Source organism: Lactuca virosa, chromosome 2 (assembly GCF_052849685.1).
Source record: "Lactuca virosa cultivar CGN04683 chromosome 2, Lactuca_virosa_CGN04683_v6, whole genome shotgun sequence".
Taxonomy (NCBI): domain Eukaryota; kingdom Viridiplantae; phylum Streptophyta; class Magnoliopsida; order Asterales; family Asteraceae; genus Lactuca; species Lactuca virosa.
This window is the reverse complement of record NC_136427.1, coordinates 154,682,331-154,705,555: the sequence shown is the minus strand read 5'-3', so window position 1 is coordinate 154,705,555 and position 23,225 is coordinate 154,682,331. Positions and strand designations below refer to the sequence as shown.

The 23,225-nt window shown below is 35.4% G+C and overlaps 1 protein-coding gene across 1 annotated transcript; it reads right to left on the bottom strand.

Moving 5' to 3' along the window:
• Positions 1-14,832: 14,832 nt before the first annotated feature.
• Positions 14,833-15,630, bottom strand: LOC145157901 (uncharacterized). The gene has a single exon (XM_079076877.1). The coding sequence runs from the start codon at positions 15,628-15,630 to the stop codon at positions 14,833-14,835; it is 798 nt and encodes a 265-aa protein (XP_078933003.1).
• Positions 15,631-23,225: the final 7,595 nt, after the last annotated feature.

Genomic DNA, 23,225 nt, shown 5'->3' with positions numbered 1-23,225 from the left:
AAATTTGATGGGTCATCGAAATTCAGCAAGAAAAGCAAGTTCTCATGGTCTGGTACGCAGAAGTCTGGAGGAGGTGAAGCCAAATGGTGCGACAAGTGCAAGAAGAAGCACCAGGGGAAATGTGACGGAGGAGTCACTTGTTTCAAATGTGGAAAACCTGGGCACTATGCCAACGAGTGCACGTTCACTAAGAAGGTCTGTTATGAGTGCAACGAGGAAGGGCACACTTCAAGGGACTGTCCGAAGAAGAAGGAGGCAGGAAGACCCAACATTCCACCAAAGCCGAAGGCAAGAGCCTTCCAGATGACGCTCGAGGCTGCAAAGGAGGCAACATACATCGCTTCAGGTACCTTTCTTGTAAATGGATTGCCTGCCAATATACTATTTGATTCGGGAGCAAACTATTCCTTTGTATCGCATAGATTTGGAGGAAAATTAGCATTGCCTGTAGAAAAACTTGATAATGCCCTAATTGTGGAAGTTGCCAGTGGCAAGTTCGTACCTGTTAGTAATCGTATTAAGAACGTCGTCATCGACCTAAACGGAAACGAATTCCACGAGGAGCTGTTACCCATAGAATTGAACGGGTTCGACATCGTTCTGGGAATGGATTGGCTTAGCGCCAACGATGCTGAGATTCAATGCCGAAAGAAGATAGTAAGGGTAAACCCACCCGGAAAAGAGTAATTTATGGTGTACGGGGACAAACACCGAGTAAATTCTGGAATCATCTCCCTAATGAAAGCCATAAAATGTTTGTCCAAGGGATGTGCATCATACTTGGCATTCGTAATCGATGCTAAGAAGGAAAAGAAAGAGGTGCAGAATATACCGGTTGTGTGTGATTATCCGGAAGTCTTTCCCGAAGATCTTCCCGGATTACCACCTGATAGACAAGTGGAATTTCGGATAGACTTGTTACCAGGTACAACACCGATAGCAAAGGCACCGTACCGATTGGCACCGACGAAGATGAAGGAGCTTATGATGCAACTTCAGGAGTTATTGGACAACGGTTTCATTCGACCTAGTACATCACCCTGGGGAGCTCCGGTGCTATTCGTGAAGAAGAAAGACGGAAGCATGAGAATGTGTATAGACTACCGAGAGCTGAACAAGGAAACAGTGAAGAACAAGTACCCATTGCCGAGGATTGATGACCTATTCGACCAGCTGCAAGGTTCGAGCTATTTCTCAAAGATCGATCTTAGGTCAGGATATCATCAGCTGAATGTGAGAGATCAGGATATCGAGAAGACTGCGTTCAGAACGAGATATGGACACTACAAGTTCTTGGTTATGTCGTTTGGACTAACCAATGCTCCAGCAGCATTCATGGATTTGATGAACAGGGTTTGTAAAGCATTCCTCGATAGGTCCGTGATAGTGTTCATAGATGACATTCTCATCTACTCGAAAAGCCAGGAGGAGCATGGCCAGCATCTACGAGAAGTGTTGGAAGTCTTGAAGAAGGAGAAGCTGTATGCAAAGTTCTCCAAGTGTGATTTTTGGATCCGAGAAGTCCAATTCTTGGGTCATGTGGTTAACCAGGAGGGAATAATGGTTGACCCAGCAAAAATCGAAGCTGTAATGAAGTGGGAACGTCCAAAGAGTCCCAAGGAGATTCGAAGCTTTCTAGGATTAGCTGGATATTACCGAAGATTTATCCAAGGCTTTTCTTCGATAGTTGCTCCGTTGACAGCTTTGACCCACAAAGGAGCTACTTATACATGGAGCGAGAAGCACGAAGAAGCATTCGAGAAGCTAAAGAAGAAGTTATGTGAAGCACCGATTCTTTCTCTACCCGATGGAGTTGAAGACTTCGCGGTCTATAGTGATGCATCTGGAGTCGGGATGGGTTGTGTTCTGACCCAAAGAGAAAAGGTGATAGCATACGCATCTCGACAATTGAAGGAGCACGCAAAGAACTACCCCACTCATGATTTGGAGTTGGCAGCGGTAGTATTTTCCTTGAAAATATGGAGGCATTACCTCTATGGCACGAAGTGCAAGATTTTCACTAATCATAAGAGTCTCCAGTATCTCTTTAATCAGAAAGAATTGAACATGAGGCAACGACGCTGGCTGGAATTACTCAAGGACTACGACTGTGAGATACTTTACCACACCGATAAAGCAAATGTTGTTGCTGATGCTCTCAGTCGGAAAGTCAATCTTGAAAGAAAAAGGCCAAGAGCGTTGAGAATTGAAGTTGTCTCGACAATTGTGGAAAGTATCAAGAAAGCTCAAGAAGAAGCTTCAGAAAAGAATGACCAAAAGGAAGAACGTTGGGAAGGACGTTGGTATTCGGTACAAACCGTCAAGGACTGAAGGTATTCCAAGATCGGATTTAGGTACCTAAGACGGGAGGAATAAGAGATCTTCTAATGGAAGAAGCTCACAAGACCATGTACTCGATTCATCCCGGTAGCACTATAATGTATATGGACCTAAAACCCTACTACTGGTGGCCGACGATGAAGCTCAATGTTGCGAAGTATGTGGCTGAGTGTGTAACATGTGCGAGAGTTAAAGCACAACATCAAAAACCGTATGGGAGTTTAGAACCTTTACCTGTACCCATGGGTAAATGGGAAGACATCACCATGGATTTTGTGACTAAACTACCCAGGACGAAGAACGGTCACGACATGATTTGGGTGGTCGTGGATCGTTTCACAAAGAGTGCACACTTCATAGCTGCCAACGAACGGTGGTCTATGGATAAGCTTGCAAATGCTTACGTGAAGGAATTTATGAGACTTCAGGGTGTTCCTCTAACGATTGTATCGGATCGTGATAGTCATTTCACGTCAAGGTTTTGGAGAAGTCTATGAGAGGAATTGGGTACGAAGTTGTGTTTGAGTACTGCTTACCATCCGCAGACTGATGGTCAGAGCGAAAGAACGATTCAGACACTGGAAGATATGTTGAGAGCATGTACCCTCGAGTTCCAAGGGAACTGGGACGAGCACTTACCTCTGGTAGAATTTTCCTACAACAATAGTTTCCACTCGAGCATCAAGATGGCGCCCTATCAAGCCTTGTACGGACAGAAGTGTCGTACGCCGTCTTGTTGGCTTGAGGCTGGAGAAAAGCAGTTTATGGGCCCCGAGATAGTCCATGAGACTACTGAGAAGCTGAAAGTGATCAGGGAAAGAATGTTAGCAGCTCAAGATCGTCAGAAGAGCTATGCTGACAAGAAAAGACGACTGATGACCTTCGAAGTTGAGGATTCGGTTTTTCTTAAGGTCTCACCGTAGAAGGGACTTATAAGATTCGGAAAAGGAGGAAAGCTAAGTCTAAGGTTTATTGGACCGTTCAAAGTTCTTCAGAAGATTGGGAACCAAGCTTACAAGCTGGAATTGCCCGAAGAACTCGATGGTATTCATAACACTTTCCATGTGTGTTATCTGAGGAAATTCACGGGGGAAGTTCCCGACATAATTCCGATCTTAGAGCTAAGAATGGATGAAAACAAGAGGCTGATTGAAGAGTCCGAGACAATTGTTGACCGTAAGACTAAGAAGTTACGACGCAAGATGGTCAACTTGGTGCTAGTCCAATGGAAACATTCGAATGGGCCAAATCTCACTTGGGAAACAGAGGATGACATGATGAGTTGCTATCTGCATCTGTTTGCTGACGCATGATTCCGGGACGGAATCATCCTAAGGGGGAGAGAATTGTAACGCCCGGGTTTCGGGGCTAAGCATTTTAGACGATGTAATTGTCTGGGTCAACTATTGTAACTCTTTTGATGTAATAAAGATGAAATATTTGAGTATTTTGTGAATTATGTGAATTTATGTGCTTATTATTTAATTATAAATGTATAATTAATAAAGAATAAAAATATGCATCAAAATCAAAGTATGAGATAAGCCCGATATCTTTACATAAAGTGGTAGTGGTCGAAACAAGGATTCCAGAGATATAAAGAACGCCGAAATCCGAGTTATAACGAAGAAGTTATGACCCATCGAAGTTTCGCGACGGAACCGAAACGACACCGGGAAGCGTAAATAGTGAATTTACGTTAGAAGACTTTTTGGCCTTAGTAATCTAAAAAAAAGTCGTAGAATACGTTAAACCGAGAACATCCATAAAAAGAACGCCCAAATCTGACTTCGTATGAGGAAGTTATGAATTTTCTAAGATTTGGCTTAGCAGTGCACGACCCGAAACTCGAATTTTAGCTCGAGTGGTTTTTCGCCTACGCAACCTAAATGAGAGTTGAATATCTCATTAATAGGAACTCAACGGTAAAAAGACAGACGAAAACGGAGTCCGTATGAAGGAGTTACGAATTCTTCGCGGTCATTTAAAAGTCTAATCTCCTCGTACTGTTAAATTTAATATCGGTCAAGAATTAGCCGACGGAGTCAAAATGAAAGTTGTAGATCTTATTTTTACCTACGTGTGGATATAAATAACGTCGAAAACGGAGCTCGTATGCGAAAGTTATGATTTTTTGAAAATCGGCTGATTTCCACCCTATGTGTGATGCCACGTGTCAGCACCAGGCTGTGACTTGGAGCCCAAGCTAACTCACGACGTGAACATAAAGATATTCACGACGTGAGAGCCATTTCAGCCTCCTATAAATAGATGTTCGGGGGTACAACATTCTTCACACCTCTCAAGCTTTCTTTCTCTCTATAAGCCCCCTAACCCCTTCCTAAGCCTAGGTAAACCCCCTAGCACCCGAAGGAAGCCCCGAGGCTCCCGGAGTCCCGAGAAAAAGGGTCTTTCGGTTCGGAAACGCTGCTCCGAGCAAAACCCGGTTTTCTTTAAAATCCGCTGTAAGTGAGCTACGCCTACACAATTTTTAATATAACTTTTAAATAATTATAGTAATGTTGGTAGGTCCTTAAAATAATTATTTGGGCTATTATTATAAGTTATATTGAGTGTTATTTAACGTTTATATAATAATAATAATAGCTAGACTATTAATTAGTCACGGTTAACGTTAAAACTAAACTCTAGTGGTATTAATACTAGGTTTTGGTCAAGGAAAAATTGTTTTGAGATAACGAAGTGCTGTTCAAGTACCGAGTCACCACCTAATCAGGTGAGTGCATAGTTACTTTCATCTTACACATAGATATGAAGTATTTTATATAAATTACGTGCTATGTGTGCATATTATCTGAATACTTGCTGTCTATGTTGGATGAATGATTTTTATGCACGTTTTTCATGATTTAAACTGTATATGTATTTTATATCTACAAAAATGTTGGGGTAAAACATGGGTAGATGTAATAAGACGATGTGTGATAAAATGATGAAAGGCCTCGATGTTTTTGGTGATCCAGTCATCTAGCGGAGTATAGATGACGACCACGGACTCTTCTAGACAGTCCAGTTGAACGCTAGCAGGCTCGCAACATGTAGGTGTTTGTGAACGATGTGTTCACCGGTGTACTCCATCCCCCTCATGGTTGCCTTTAGGACATTTATTGCTAAGGAACCCCCTTAGCAGTAGTGTCCATCCCGATGATGATCCTTAGGCTAGGTCCCTTATGATAGGTGTTTAGGGACGTAAAGTGAGGATAACGGGAACGGGTAATCAGGTTATTGTTGGTTGATGAAATTAATAAACTTATTTATTGTGGGTTGAAAACCCTATGTGCTCACCAGGCTTCCAAGCCTGACCCACTCAGTTTCGTGTATTACAGGTAGTGGCGCTCGAGCATAGATGTGATGTTTTGGATGAGGGATTACGGATATAGGCCTGTAAATATGAAATAATGTAGTAAGGCTTATATTGTACTGTTTATACTTTTGATCTGTATCGAACATGATATCCCGAGTCTTTTAATGAAATACATTTCCTTGGAAATGCTTTTGATAAATCTTAATCATATTTTGTTTTGGGACAAATTCCGCAACACTTTTATTTAAAATGTTACTCTGATTTTCAAACAAGCATAAACAAAATCGGTCTTTTCTGGCCTTGAAAATGGGGATGTCAGACCCTATAGTTATATGTTTGAGACTATTAGATCTCGATTCGTTAGTATTGTTAGTATGTTGAGCGTTAGAGAATTATTGAAGGATTGAAGGCTAAGTGGCCAGCTGGTTTTAGATCATGTGGTTGGTAGGATGTTGTTTTGTTGGAAGTCTTACATGTGCATCAAAAGTCATTTGATGAGTGTTTGCATACGTGGATCCTTGCTTTCTTTTGTGGGTTGTTTATTAGGAGTTTCGTTTCCAATCTTGGGTATTGGTTCTGGAACTTTGGACGAGGAAGTTCCTTGTAGATCTCTTGGATGATTTATCAGGTGGTTGTGCACCTGAGCTGATATACGAATTTGGATGCAACGCGAGATTTTGGATTGACCATTTTTACACTAGTGAGAGCGGTGGCATAATGATGACTTGTCATAAGTTTAGTGTACATTTAGGGTCTTTAAGGCATGAATTTATGGATCTGAGATGGGGTAAAATTTATGATTAGAATCTTTTCTGTGTTCGCTTCAGCATGGTTTGGTGGTGTTCCTAGTTAGGGACTAGGGGTGGGTATGTCAGGTGGATGATCGGCAATTTGTATGTATGATTTCTTGAGTTTTAGACTTATGGGTTCATGGTGTTGTGATTTATATCGATGGAGTTGGTTTTTAGTTTTAGTTTTGGAAGTTCCCGGTTTGAGTGGCTTTTACTAGGAGATGGGTTGTCCCGTCGGTGGGAGAAAGATAGTTATTCTAGTCGAGTATTTTCAAGTGATTGGGTTGTTTTGTTGGCATTGACTAGGTTCCGAGAGGTCTCGCGAATCTTTTTATGGATGCATTGATTTTATGAAGTGATATGGAGGAAGCATATGGATTATATATAGAGATGTTTTTTGAAATTCTAACCGAAACGAAATTCAAGGACAAAATCCGGTTTAAGTGGGGGAGAGTTGTAACATTTGGTTTCGGAACGTATCTTTAATTTATTCTTGAAAAGGTCTCGAGTGTTAAGGGATAAATTTAGGGCCTTACAAGAATGAGATTTTGGGTTAAGAGTACCAGCTTATGATTTAAAAGGGTTAGTTTTTGGTTGGGATCGTTTGGGCTTATGCTGATTGAGCCTGAAAATCACGGTGTGAAACTTAGAGTGTCACGACACGATTTTCGTTGCAGCCTAAGCCCATAAAATTAGGTTTTCTCCCCTATTTAAAGTCTATATCTCTGAGAATTAGGTCATTTGTGAGCCTCTATCTTCTCCAAACGTCCCTTACCTTAACCCTAGCCTTCATTCTTGAGTTTTGAGTGTTTGAGCCTCTTTTGGTGAAGCTTGAGAGTGAATGAAGTCTCTTTTGGTGCAAGGAAGCTTTGTCTCATCTTAGATCCATCATCATCAACATATTATGGACCTTTGTAAGTCCTCAAGTTCCAAGCATTATGCATTCTTCTTTGTGGATCTAAGTTTTTATACAAGTTTTGGTCTCTTGGTTCATATCTAGTTGGAGTCTGGAAAGCTCCAGGTTCAAAGGTTGCATCTTGATGATTTCTGAACCCATTGTGGTTAAATGGAGAAGTTTCTATATTGTTATTTGGTCCATGCATGTCCTTAGTAGCATTTTAGGTTTCTTTTTTTCCTAGATTGGTAAAAGGTGTTTTTGAGACATGCAAATGGATACAATTGGAAACTTTATCCATTAAGTCACCAAGAAGGTCTTGATTTGAGATTTTGAGCTATGGACTTAATGATTTAAGGACTTAAAGAAAATTTGGTTCAGACAGGAATTCACAGTGCGATTGCTTCAGATTCATGGCGTGAGTTCTGGGAAAAATGCAATTGTTTTGTCGTTTAGTGGATGACAACGCGACTGGTCAAGGTTTATGGCGTGATTGATCGTTGATCGTTGACTTTGAATTTAAACTTTAACTTTTTGACTAGTTTTACTTTTGGGTCAAAGTTGGAGGTTTTGAGATTTAGACTAAGGTTTAGCCTATGTTTAGTTTAGGTGATTCGTGTAGCTAATTATTTGGGACTTCGGTTAGTCGGATTCTACTTTGGGCTTCAGGTGAGTCTTCTCATTATAATATATGATACTAGGTTTCATTGTCAGCCTATTGTCTTCGTAACTCTTGCTAGTATGATGGTATGCTTGTTGGGTTGGGCTCGCTTATATGTTTGTTTGTCACACCCCAAAACCGGAACGGCGGAAACGTTCGGGGGCGGAGGACGTCATGTACAGTATCACAACAATGCATAATAGTAAAACAAGAAACAACATCATCCATTGCATTAATAGTATAATTTAATACAAGTGTGTTCTGTATAGTTTATAAGACACCAAAAATATGAATCAAAATAAGAGATGAGTCTTGAATGTGTTCCATCTTCTCAAAACTTGGTCATCGGTACCTGTCTACTGGCGACCTGAGAATACAAGTTATTTTGAAAGTATAGATCAGCATTAAAGCTGGTGAGTTCATAAGTATTTTAGTGTCATTGTTTGTATAAGTTTGAAGAAAATGCTTATAAATGTTTGATGTAAATGTTTGTAAGTGTTTGATGTAAATGTTTGTAAACTTCCTAGAAAATCCTATATTTTCTACTAAAGTAGTCTTCTACCAAGACTCAACTGTTCTTTATGTTTGTTCTTTTGTAAAAGTGTGTGTGTTTTCCCAACGCATGACTATCATTACCAAAATATAGTTTTCATTACCGTTTATGTGAGAAGATCACAATGTGAATGAAATGGGAAAATAAAGATGTACTGTAGTTTTATCTAAGTAACTACCAATGTACTAACTACCTTAAACTTGTTTGTTTAATTAAGGTAAAATGTGATAAGATTGTAACCATACTTGATCGACTAGTATAACACGACGTTCGAGACGTCGAAATGATATGACATTCGTCACCCGTAGACCTGCAGGTTCCACTGTAGCTAGCAGCAAGGTGTAGGATGGTCAGTCCCGTATAGATCTATACACAAATTCATGCTCTTCCTCCAGGAGACTCTGGGTACAAAACGTGACACAGCAGTATATTGTCGCGCCATGAAGTAGTATCTTACATTAATGTTATAGTATTCTTGTGTTTGTATAGTATGTTCTCTCTGTCTAGTATATAGTATGTTCTCTGGTGTATAGTATATAATATGTTCTCTATTGTATAGTGTGTAGTATGTATTGTTTCTCATTATAGTATGTATTGTTTCTCTTTATAGTGAGTATTGTCTCTCGTTATAGTATGTACTGTTTCTCTTTATAGTGAGTATTGTCTCTCGTTATAGTATGTTTGAACTGACTCGTGTATGAACTGACTCTTGTATGTTTCATTGTTCTTGTAATAGTAAGTAGTGACTTCCTAAACTATACCTATTATAGTTTACTAGTAATGTTGTTTGTATGAATGAACATGTTTGTACACCTTTGCTACCCAAGGTATTGAACTGAAAGAAGAACTTTTATATCTATATACATACACATAATATATAACTAAGATTCAAACGACCTTCGGACAAACAACCGATACCCTAAGTCCACAACCAAACAAGGAACGGGAAATAAGGCGAGTTATCAGTCCTAAGTCCTTACAATCCTACTTATATAACTATATCTATATAGACATGATTTTGACAAAATATAAGTTTAAAAGAGTTTGATAAAACGATTTGAGCAATTTGTTTGACAACACAGTTTGAAGTATAAGAAATCTATCTGTTTGGTAGTTATTAATCACATGTGATTGATATAATAACTATAATGTTTCTACTTGTATCCCCCCCCCCATAAAAGCATTTAAAATCATTTAAAAGGTAAGTTAAGGGGTATGAACTCACCTGCAGTGAGTGATATGAATGTAAGATCGGTTTGTAGGATGCTAAGTGACAAGTGAAGCCTTGAGCACAACGGATCCTAATAAGCATATAATGACACATATATGTATATAATTAATGTTTAAGCAACTAATCATGATAGAGATTCACCTTAGGAACTAGGAAACACTTATATGGAAGTGTTACAATCACAAAGGATTGCATCTAAGTGGTTTACAGCCACACAAGTGTGTTTACGGCCTTGGTGTTTACGGCCAAGGTGTTTACGACCATTGTGTTCACGGCCCTAAGGAGTATACGGCCCTAGAGTGTACGGTCAAGGAGTTTACGGCCGTACACTCATGGAGGACTTGCAAACTAGTTGTTTTATGGTCCTATCTAGCATTGAACAAGTACGTTCGATCCTATGTTGGGACATAAGATGAGTTTGAGGCCAAAACATGCACCAAACAAGGGTTTACGGCCAAGGGAGATGCTCATGGCCGTAAACTCTTGGAGTTCATGCCTTTGATGATGATTCAAGGCTAGGAATCAAGTGTTTCTCAAGCTTAACTAGTAGATAGAAGATATACTCATGTTTTTGTAGCTTGGGAGGAGGTTCACGGTCCAAGAACTAGTAGGCGTTCTTGGTGTTCTTGGTGAAAATGAAGAACACTTGAAGATCTAACCAAAAGAAGTAATTTCATGGATGAAATCATGAATCTTCACTAGATATAGAAGGATATCAACTTGAAAATGGAAAGATTACTTACAAGATTGAAGATCAAGATGAAAGTTCTTGATGATACTTGAGAGAAAAATCGAGTTCTTGAGGTGGAAGTGTGAGAAATGAATAAAAGTGAAAGAATATCACACATAAGGGCATGAGTTTACGGCCACCTTGAGTTTACGGCCGTACACTCATGTTTACTGCCGTAAACTCCTCTTGATGAAGTTTTTGGATCGAATGCAACATGATGAAGTTAAGTTAACTCATCCCTAAACCCAAACCTTGAATGTACCAGGTTTAGAACACTCAAACAGACCCTAAACAATGCTAAAAGATAGCAGAAACGAGTCTGACTTTGATTGAATTGAATGACTGTACAAGATAGAAATTTCGGGTTGTCACATTGTTTGCTTAGACCTGTTGTGCTAGGCCCGCTTATACGTATGTTGGGTTGGACCCATTAGTTGGGCCCGCTTATATGATTGTTGGGTTGGGCATATTATTGTATGGTATGTAGTATCTTGGGGAACTCATAAAGTTTTGTGCTTACTGATTTACGTTTAATTGTTTCAGGTTCTTCTGGTAGAAAAAGGAAGGGTACGACGTGATTGCATCACTTCTACATTTATGTTTTCGAATTGTTCTGCACTTATGAAATTATTATTCTGATTTATGTTATCAAAACAATTAGATGTTTCTTTTATGATTGAATGGTATGGTTTTCTTTGATTTAAAAATGAAAATTTGGTTTGAAAATTTTGGACATTAAGGTTCTTGGATAATAATTGTAATGCGTAGGATTTATTGATGTTTAGATATGAGAATCAGGGAAGGGTCGAATAGTTTCTAGAATTTAACCGATCAAAGTTATTCTTCCATTTACTTTAGTTTGAAGTTGTCGACCTCAATGATAGGAATTAGGGCATTGAATTTGATAGTTACAGAGGGAAGGATTGGCGTTCCAATGTGTGTTTCTATTTTCTATAATGGTAATCCTCCTTCATTAAACACCTACAATGATAGGTGGTCTTTCCAAAAGCCTTTCAAGTGAAAGGCTAACTAGTTAAGCAAGCCAAATCAGTCTTATTAACTACCTTGATTAATTATATTAAATAAACTCTATTATTAATTATTAACTAATATCGTTTGTTAATTCGATTTGATTTAATAAATAATAAATAATTAATTTAATTACTTATTTTTTAGTTGATAATTAACAAAATTTTCTTATAAATATATTATTTATTTCCTAATCTTTTTATTTTTATTGCACGTATAATTAGCAGTATAGTACATTACTTGTATCTTGCATACTATATCCAACAAAATCCTATTTATGCATGGGATAATACAACTATATGTAGAGACAATGCTAAGAGTTTGGAAACATGTCACTCATCCTAATCATATATGATTATTTGTCTCCATAGAACTTCTATAAACTTGCCACTGCCCCAAATCATATATGTTTGTCTCCAAATAACTTCTATTAACTTTTCATAGTGAATAAATTGTTGTCTTAATCTCCTTTTGTTTTGAAATTATTGAATATGAGACATAGATTTAATCGTTCTCATATGAGTTCAATATCGATTTCTTTATCTGAAAAGTTAGACAAGATAATATACTTCATTCAAAATTAGTATTTTATGGGAACAACCACACACATAATATTTTTGATTCTATTAAGAGGATTGACCTATATCACACTCAAAAACTAAAGGAACAAATCTCGATATTCACTATATATGTCCCTTATTGGTTTCATGCTACACATGATAGTAGCATTCTTAAATGCTTTGTTCCTAACAACTTTTAGCTATATAAATGCATAACAACATAAAAGAAAACATATATCTCATGCCAAAGGATATATAGACTTTATTGATGAGGTTAATTAAGATGGTTCAGTCTAATATTCATCCACCATGAATACATGTGAATTTGACTCACAAAAAGGATTTCTAAAAAAGTTCTAAAATGCTTATTTTTATACAAAATCCGAAACACCTTTGGAATAGGTATTAAAAATTCACTTCAACTAAATTTTTTAAAATGAAAAGTATTTAAGAAAACGTATTTGCATAATAAGATCCCAAGTGGTTAATCCCTTTATATTTTTAAAGGTTTAAATGGTCAAGCCATACAAGGGTGTAACAAGATAATCAAGAGAAAAAAGTTTTAATTAAACATGATCTCAACCTCATAACGAAGAGTCTTTAATTTCTCCTTATGTATTTCAGTCTTTAAGTCTTAAACTAGAGCACCCAAGCTAAATACATATCAAAATAAGTATTATATACATAAAAATACCGTCTATGTGTAATATTCTACGTTTATAACATCACCTGTGCAAAATATTACTTATAAAAATATATCATGTGTAATATTCTATTAGAATATAACACATGTGTAATATTCTAGTTATGATATATTTTTATGAGTAATATTTTATACAAATGATGTTATAATATGGTGAATATTATATATGAATGATAATTTTTTTGTTTATTTTTTATAAGTTTTTTTCAATAAAAAGTTTTGAAAAATATAAATATTGTTTTTTTTCAACTTATTTATTTATTTATTTTTTCACATCTAAAATGTATGGCCAAAAACATGTCATTGTCTCACCAAATCTCACCGGTCTCACATGAACTCAATAATATATATATATATATATATATATATATATATATATATATATATATATATATATATATATATATATATATATATATATATATATATATTCATATGGGTTTTCTGTTTTCTATAAACAGTAGTTATGGTGCCTAACATCTGATTTTTATGTTATTTTGCTTAATCCTTAAGCAACTAAAAAACCTAAGGATAATCATTATCCTTATTCAAATCATTTAATATCCTTAATCATGAGAATAATTTCAATTTCTACCACTTCCTAAAGGATTCTGGAATATTCTTCAACCCTTTTAATTAATTAAGACTATTTAATTAATTTTAAAATAGTTTACAATTAATTTATTAATTCATAATAAATTAATAAACTTATTTTCTCCTCAATTCTTTATTGCTCAAATGGGTCGTGATGACAACCCAAATGAACCATGCTATTATTATAAATATTACCAATAGTTAATGACATTGGACACTCATTCCAACAGTCTCCCACTTGGACAAGCCATCAACGATATAAGAATATTTTTATAATAATCAACATAGAGTAAACCATCCAATGCAAATGTCAAACTCTGATCTAATCAAGATTCATCCCTTAGATAAGTGATTAACTATTCATTCATTCTAAATATATGTATGAACATGAGACATGTATAAGAGTCGATCTAAATGTTCAAGATTATGTCACCCGATAAAGATTTGTGATGACTACATCTGAATACTAAGTTAAACACATCAATTTCAGTCAGGACCCGAACATGCACATTAGATGTCACAACCAAATCATCGAGGGACCCATATATATCGCTTCTCTTGTTAAGGCAGAAGGAATAAATAAACTTTGACTACATAGTTTTTGTCTACTCATCTTATCATACATGTACATACCTTTATTACTACATGTTACGGATAGCATTCGAGCAGACCAATGCACAACATATTTACAGAGTAAAACCTCACATGTGTTTCAGTTTGAACAATAAGAGATATTACCATCTTAGAATTAATCGTGACTTATCCATGAAGTAATCTCTTAGTGCGGTTTTTTTCAATACTTAAATCTCTATTAAGTACTGATGAGTATTAACGCAATCTCTATGCTATCATATTGTATATACAAATTGCAAATGAGTTACCCCGCATATTAAAGCTATATTTTTTCCCTTACATATTTTCTTTTTATTATTATTATTTTTTTTAATTACAAACGAATTATCCACGGTAATACACAAAATGACTTAAATCTAGTTATTTAAAAATTGTCGGTTTTTAGTACATAGATGAAAGTGGCACCATTTATTTTTGGATTGTCACTGGTAGGGTAGAGTTTACATCATATATTAGACTGGAGGGTATGAAAGGGAAGCTTCCCTCACTTTTTGTGGGTCATACCCCCATTTCCCTCACTTTCCTTTCTCTCACCTAAAACCCAAGGAATGGGTGGTTAGGGCTTCCCTCGCTTTTTTTTTTTAAATAAATTTTTTTTATGATTTATAATTTTTTAATTAATACTAAACATAAAATTTAATTAAAAATAAAATGCATATTAATTAAAATAAAAATTACATTAAACCTAATATTTAAATAAGTAGAAAAAAAAGGCAAACAAAAAATCAAACAACCCACAACATAGAAAACATAATTAATATCCAAATTTTATATAAACCAAAATATGTCACTTGGAATCATCGCCATCGTCATCGCCCTCATCGTCCTCGTCATCGCCTTGATCGTCTTCATCATTCTCCCCAGCGTCACTCTCGTCGTCGGAATCTTCACTCTTGACGAACATATCAGAATCCTCGTCTGATTCGTCAAACAAATCATCGTGAGAAAACTCTAATGGGGGCTGAATATGAGCCCTATAAATGTGTTCCACCAAATCATCACGAAGGGCCTGATGAATGTCGCGATTGTGTACTTCTCTTCTATTCACCCTATACTCTTGTGTACCAACGGCTACTCCTTCGACATTTGGCAAAACTTCATTTTCATTGTACCGACATATCACTCTTCCTTCGTCTTCAAGAATCATATTATGCAATATGATACATGCATACATTACGTGTTGTAACCTTTTCACTTCATATGACCTTGCCCCAACCGTTAGTACTTGCCAACGTCTCTTAAGTACACCAAATGTTCGCTCCACATCCTTCCTAGCTGACTCTTGCGTCTCTTTAAACTTTTTCCTTTTCGGGTCGTTAGGACATGTAAACAATTTCACAAAAACAGACAAGGGAGGATATATGCCGTCAGTAAGATAGTATCCACACTTATATGCTACCCCATTTGCTTGAAAAGATACATCGTGCGACTTTCCAAAGTAGATATCGTTGAATACCGACGACTGGTCTAGCACATTGATGTCATTGTTTGCACCAGCTGGACCATAGAATGCATGCCATATCCAAAGATCATGTGATGCGATAGCCTCTAGAATGATCGTCGGCTCTTTGTGTTCGCCTCTCATGTACTGACCATGCCATGCGTTGGGGCATAATGACCAACTCCAATGCATGCAATCGATACTACCTAGCATTCCAGGGAATCCATGCTTGCCTTCATGCACCGTGTTCAATTGGTGGATTTCGTTGATAGTTGGTTTGCGCAAATATCGTTGCCCATAAACCAAACAGATCGCTTTGCAGAATTTGTACACACACTCTCACACAGTACGCTCTGACATCCTAAAATACTCGTCCCATTTGTCTGCGCCCATGCCATATGCTAGCTGATGAATTGCAGCCGTGCATTTTTGAACGGGAGAGAAACCTTTTATCCGCCTTGCATCCATTTTCCATTGGAAATATGAAAAGCGGCCTTCCAAATCGCCACCAATACGTAAGAATAGTTCTTTCCTCATCCGGAACCGACGTCGAAACTTTACAACGTAGATGACGTCATCTGCAAAATAATCTTCTATAAGACGATCGTGTTCGGCTTCGTGATTTCTACGCAACCGCGGCTTTCTTGGTTTAGATCGTGCACGTGATGTTTCGCCTAGTCGGTTTTGATAGTATGCAACCGTTTTCGCCATGACGGAACCGATAAACTTAGCTTCCTCTACATCTTGACTAATATTTTTTGGAGAGAAGAAAATAGTGGGAATAGAGGTTTTTTTGAATGTGGATCGAAGGTAAATAGTTGGGTATTTATAGATGTTTAAAAAGTTAAAAAAAACAAAAACAAAAAAAAAAACAAAAAAATGGTCTTAAATACATATACCCGTTAGTAAAAAAAGAATTTTTTTTAACCGTTAACCAACGGCTAATTTAAGGGAAAAAAGAAAAAAAAATATTGGTCAATCATCGACGGAGAGAGAACGCGGGAGAGCCTCCCCTCACCCGTTCCCGCGCCAACCTTCCCCGCACCGACGGTGCGGTGTTCCGCCGGACGGGAAGCTTCCCGTGGGGCTTCCCCGCATCCATTCCGTCCGGCCTTATATATTAGATATGAAGGTCAAACTAGAGTTGGGCTTAATCAAATAGTGAAGTGGGCTGCATAAATAAGAAATTTTAACATTAGTATTTAGTATATAACCAGACCATGGTCCATAAATTCTTGAAAGGTGAAATGGGATTACTACTTGTGTTATGATGGCATTTTGTTTTATTGATATACTTGTATAAAGTTAAAATATAATTATCGTTGTTATCGAAATAATAATTACAAAAAAAGTAGTAATTATCCCAGTTTTATATTCAATATCCAATCAGAATTTGATTATTAAGTTGAAAATTTATGAATTTACTCTAATTAATTTGTCAATTGGGACATGAAATTTCTATAACTGATCATGCATGTAAAAAACCTAATTATTTATATGAATTTTCTATAAAATTTAAATATTAATTTTGTTTAATTTGGTTTGCTTTGTATGTTAAACTCTATGATAAGCTCATTCATAACAGAAATTGATCCCAACCTGAATCACAGATAAAACAAAGACTAGTTTATATAAAGAATTTTTGTTACTTTCGAACAATATCGTCATTCATTTTGAATAGATTATATTACATATCCTTTAGGCATACCTGTCCGAAGTTAATCCACTATTTTTCTGATATACCCATTTTTTGGTCTGCTTATTGAATATTGTGTCTCTGTGTAGGATATGAATACGTTAATAGATTGATTATTTAAGGAAAAAATTATTAGATGTTTCTCCTCACTCCAACGAGTTTATATATGATCCGATGTATAAACTCGTGTAAGATATGAATGCACGTTAATAAATTGATTATTTAATATTGTGTCTCGTGTAGGATATGAATGCACGTTAATATATTGATTATTTAAGGAAAAAATTATTAGATGTTTCTTCTCACTCCAACGAGTTTATATATGATCAAAAAGATAATGTCCACTGTGTTTTCAAAGTAATATAAAAACTCATTTTGGTTCAATCATTGAAAAACACAATTTCCAAAATAAAATAGTATCATAAAATCAACATAATTATAATTCATAATTCAATAGTGATGTGCGTGTGGTACGGTCAAGTAGGGCCCTCCTTTCCGACAACAGAACGAATGAATATCTTCCAGAACAATATCTTGTAGAACGATGAATAACTGATCACTCATCATAGGACCAACATCTAATCAGAGTTTGGAAGTGTCTTTGGAAAACACTATTTACTGGTTATTCGAAGTTGTACTTGTAATTCTAGTTATCGACTTATCCTGGTGGGAGACTGTTAGATTAAGGTGTCTAAGGTTCTAACTAAATTGTTATAATGTTGATGAATAAAAGTAAAGTCTTTTTTAGGTTGCCTTTATAACCAGGAAATGGCTTGGATTAATCAAATGAGAGAGATAAATGATTTATTAATATATTATATGATTAATATATTAATTAGAAATAGTAGTAATTAATCAGAATTAATCTGGAATTAATTCAGGATTAACTGGAATTAGTTAACGGTGCAAAAGATGAATTGTAATTGTTCAACAATTGAACAAAAGAGACAATTATAGAAGATTCCATGACATGGACGGTTTTGGGAGCCTCTTTAGGGTTGCTAGAAGCCTCTTGCTTGCTCATAAGGAAATGATTTGAATTGAGATTAAATCTATTATTTAATCATTCAAATTTGGATTTATCTCCAAGTTACCTAGACTATAAATAGGACCATTGGGCATCCAATTTTTGTGACTTCTCAATCCTAGGGTTTCTTGAGTTTTGGGTGTGAACCATTAGAGGCGACCATACTTTTAGAGCTAATTTTTCAAGGAGACTACAAAGGGTATTTGATTCGCCTGTTTCGAATCAAGAAAGAGGTATGTGGTTCTATTCATGATTTTGATTCATAGGGTTTATAGTTTTTGTTTCATAAGTATGTTGCTTTTATTGAGAAAAGACATAGATCTATTAGGTTGCATGTACCTTTAAGAGTTAAGTGAAATTATGCAGGTACAAATTTATTCTAACCTAAAAACCACAATAGTGGTATCAGATCCGTGCTTTTCTATTAATTGCACATAGAGGATGAAACTTGAAAAAAAAAAAAAAAAAAAAGACAAAAAAAAATCGTAGGGTGCGCCACGTTTTTCGAAAAATCTGATGTTTGGTTATTTACTTGTCTAATTTGATTAGTAGGTTAATTATTAGTAATTATCTGTAATTTAATAGATAATATCCGAACCAAATAATACTAGATAATTTTGAAACCCTTATTTGAATTTTGAGGAAGTATATAAGGAAACAAAATATTTAATTATAAGTTAATTAAATGGAATTATCCTTAATGGATTTTGATATAATATTTAATTAATATTTTAATTAAAAGATAAATATTAAATCCATAATTGGTTTAAAAGATTAATTAAATAATTGCTCATTTAGATAATTAAAATTTAACCTTGTGTTTTAAAAGGTTTTAAAATACACCCTATACATATGTATAATAGTATATTACTATATGTATGTATAACTAAAAGTCAGTCAAATCAATAGTAGGCCTCATTCACAAAGCCAAACTATAAGAGATGTATAAGGAAACGACCTATAAAATGATCGTTGAATGGGTGTCCTTTTCACCCACCACTTCATTGTATGGTGGAGGGTCGTTGGCCGAACGAGTTTGATAGGGTACTAATCACATTAAAAGTATAATGTATAAAGTACTAGAAATTTCTATAAAATCACACTCTAGTTACCTTAGGAAAAATGTGAAATTGTATGCTAATCCATGAAAACACACATTATTTCTTTGTGACTCGTTAATGGAGCGTGTGTGGGTAATCAACACACTAATATGGGACTACAAAGTTGAAAAATGATGGTACATTCTCGAAATTCATGATTGTTGATGGAGCATGTGTGGTTAACCGACATGCCAATGTGAGATCATAAACAACATCGAGGGTGTCACACAGGTTTGCATGATTATTCACATCTTGTTTGTGATCCTCGGTAGCCCAGTCACAAATTGAAGAGCATAATATGAGTCTAACAAGTCATTGATTGTTCAATGAATCTCAAAAGATCTAGGAGTTTCATTGTGATTGAAATTAGTAAAATGTTTTACCTACCTAAAATAGGTTCGTGATGTGACTACGACATCCCTCTTCATATTACGAATCATATTAAAAGATCCTAGCCTTAATTTAAAATTGGGTTAATAATTAAGGATTGAATTGACTCATTTAAACTTTTCCTTTAGCTTAGACGGAATCCTTTCTCACCTCCTTGCTTACTTTTAAAATTATAACTTCTCTTTGTTCTCCCTCGGAATTGGCTCATTTGTTATGGGATCTTCCTCGATTTTAATATTAGGAAAGATGTCCATAATTAGAATATCACTCAAATCAATAACGTGTCAACTTTGAAGAAGTTATTATTCCCACAAACATATAGATTAGTCAAATAAGGTCTCTTGAATCATTATGTCTATGTCCTCGATGTTCGAAAAGAATTTTGTGAAAATGTGAACATATGAAATGAATTTGCAATTGAGTGAAATGTTTCACCAAATAAAAAGGTAAGATTGATTTGAAGATCTTCAAAAGTTCCTAATTGCATTCGAATTGAAGAAAGAGTTTTGTATGTAATCAATGAAATCTACATAGACAAACTCAAGAATCTCAATGTTACCCTTGACAAGAGTCTTGCTATAGATCTTGTGCTTGGATTATTCATTAGTTCTTATGATATATTCGACTTGATTTATCATACGAATAATATGGAGAAGACATTGATGTGATTCTTAAAACTTCTCCAAACTAAGGAAAGTTGAAAGGAATTAGATTTCTTCTCCAAACTGATGGGATTCTGAATGTTCTTGGAAAGAGGAGGAAACATTCGAATCCGAAATGGAAAGGAACAGTTTCGGCCGAAACTTCCCATTATGATGGAATGGAATTGGTGTGTCTTCTATTCCACGTAACCATGCTTCAAAAGAGGCAAGTTGCAATTAATTTAATGACAAAGATCATAGGAAACGAAGATTTCCCTATGTATCTGAGATGGTAAAGTCAAATGCTTGACTCTACATCAAGTACTTGACTATTCAAACTCCAAATACATCCAATTCATGGTTCCTTGATGCATGATGTGGTAATCATATTTGGATGACACTGTAGGATCTATAAGAAAGAAGGAAGCTATGCATCGAGAGCTAAACCTAATCATTGGAATGGACAAGTGTACCATGTCTTGATGATTGAAGATTTCAAGCTTGTGCTTAGTAATGGAGTTAGGATAGATCTAGTTATTTGCTATTACTCTTTGGAGATGGCTATAATACAAAATTTCATTCTATACGTTGTATAAACATGAATATCAGTTTTCATTTCATAATGGAAAGGTAAAAATTATAGTTTATAAAGTTGGTTGTTTTACGCTTAAAACTTCTTCTTGCAACTGGCATTAGTGAAATTGTAGTTTGTGTTTCTAATAATAGCAGTAATGACTTGAACATTGATTCCTCTAAATAGTTAACATATGATTGCGCTTGTGACATGATCGCCTTGGCCACATAAGTAAGAATCGCATCACCAAGCTCCAATTGGACCGGACTTGGAATCATTCGAATTTGAGTTGAATGATGTATTAGAATCTTGTATGTTGGTAAGAAGACTTAGTCACCATTCACACAGACATGTAATGGTGATAAAGGATTGTTTGATCTTATACACACTAATGTGTGTGGACCCATTAGATCCACCACAAGGGACGACATATACTACTATGTAGTATTTATTGATAGGTTCAGTAGATGTGGATATGTTTATATGATTAAGCATAATTCTGACACTTTGAAAAGTTTCAAAGAGTACTAGAACTAAGTAGGGAATCAATTGGGCATGAAGATAAAGGATCTCCAATCTGAAAGGAAAGGAGATTGTGGAATAGTTTCCATAATTGGATTCTCCAAGGACACAATAATGTAATGATGTTACTAAAAGGATAATCGAACTCTATATGGTTCAATATGTGATGAGTCGTGCTTTGCTACCTTAATTATATTTTTAGGAATATACAGTTGAAATAGTAGAGCATATTTTGAACCTTGTATCCAACTAATTAGGTTTGAAAACAACTCATGAGTATTTGAGATATTGAAACTGATTTGGCATGTTTGGTTATTTAGGGAAGCCTTTTTAGGGTTAATCGTTTTATGATTCCCTACGGTGCCTTTACAGTAGAAGTTCTTAATCGAGCTCTTCTAAGGCATTGATTTTATATTAAGGCATTGATTTTATATTTATGGTATATATTTATTGTTCCCTATAAATAATCATTAGGTTAGCTTTTGATAAGAGCTTTTTACCAGATTAGGTTTTTCTCTATACGTTCATATCATAATCAATATACACAAAAACCTTTATCAGATTACTTGCATATTATGGTGATTGATTCTTGATTGTTCTTGATATTCCGCACTCGTCATCTCGGATTTATTCCCAACAAGTGGTATCAGAGTAAGTTTTTGTAGATCTCAGCGATTATTGCAAGAATCGTTCTTGTTTATGGCGATATTTTATCATGAATCTCACATTGTTCTTCAAGTTTTGTAAGTTTTCTGAAAAGAGAAAGTTTAATACCTCGTTTTATTGCAAAATCTTGTTCAGATCTGTTATCTTCTTCTCATTCTTTCATCTAATTTGTTCTTGATTCGTGTTTTGGAAGAGTAATAGAAGAAGAATTTCGTTTTTGTTCTCATATTTGTGTTCAGATCTGTTTTCTCTCTCTAAAAATCATCTCAGATCCGTTTTCTCTCTCTAGAAATCTTGTCAGATCTATTTTCTCTCTCTTCGAGTTTTATTTCTCGTGGAAGATATGATGAACTCTTTAGTTTCAAAGTTGTTATCTTCGATTAAAGAACTAGGAATGAAAGTTATAGATCCAGAATTTTAACTTTCAAATACAGATCGTTGGTATCTTATTTATGGTCCAATAAAAAATTCTCAAAGTGTCTTTGATTTGTATAATCTCTTAGTAGATGGAGAGATTAATAAAGATGCATATATGAAAAATACAGAAAAACATTTATAAAATTTTTGGATGAAAATGAGCTTGTGTTGGAACAATTTCATATTATCAAAACTCATTTGGAACGGGAAAAAGAAGAACAATTGGAGAAAGAAAGAAAAAGAGAAGAAGATGTTGTTCAAAAAGAGGTTCTTGGTGTTCTTGGTGAAGTTCATAATGTTCCTTATGTTTATGAAGAAAAGATGACTCCAGATGTTCTTGTTGAGGGGAGTCAAGTGGTTCATGTTTTTTAGAAGAGTTACATTCCGAATCTGGTACTTCAGAAGACAAATCTAAAAAGAAATTCATCTGAAATCGTGAAAGTGAAGACATTTTGTTCAATTGGAACTCAAACATATGACTTTTTATGTTTTGATGATGTTTTTGAAGGAATGATTCCTTACATAAAGCCAATTCTTCAAGAAATTCAGATTTATCAAACTACAAAAGTTTGTGTACCAAAGGTTTCTAATATTGAGATTCAGAAAGATGAAGAGGTTGTTTAGATTCGAAATTTGTTTATGAAGCCTAGAAATCAGAAAAGAAAGAAGAACAAGAACAAGAACAAGAGTAAAATAAAAAAGGTGT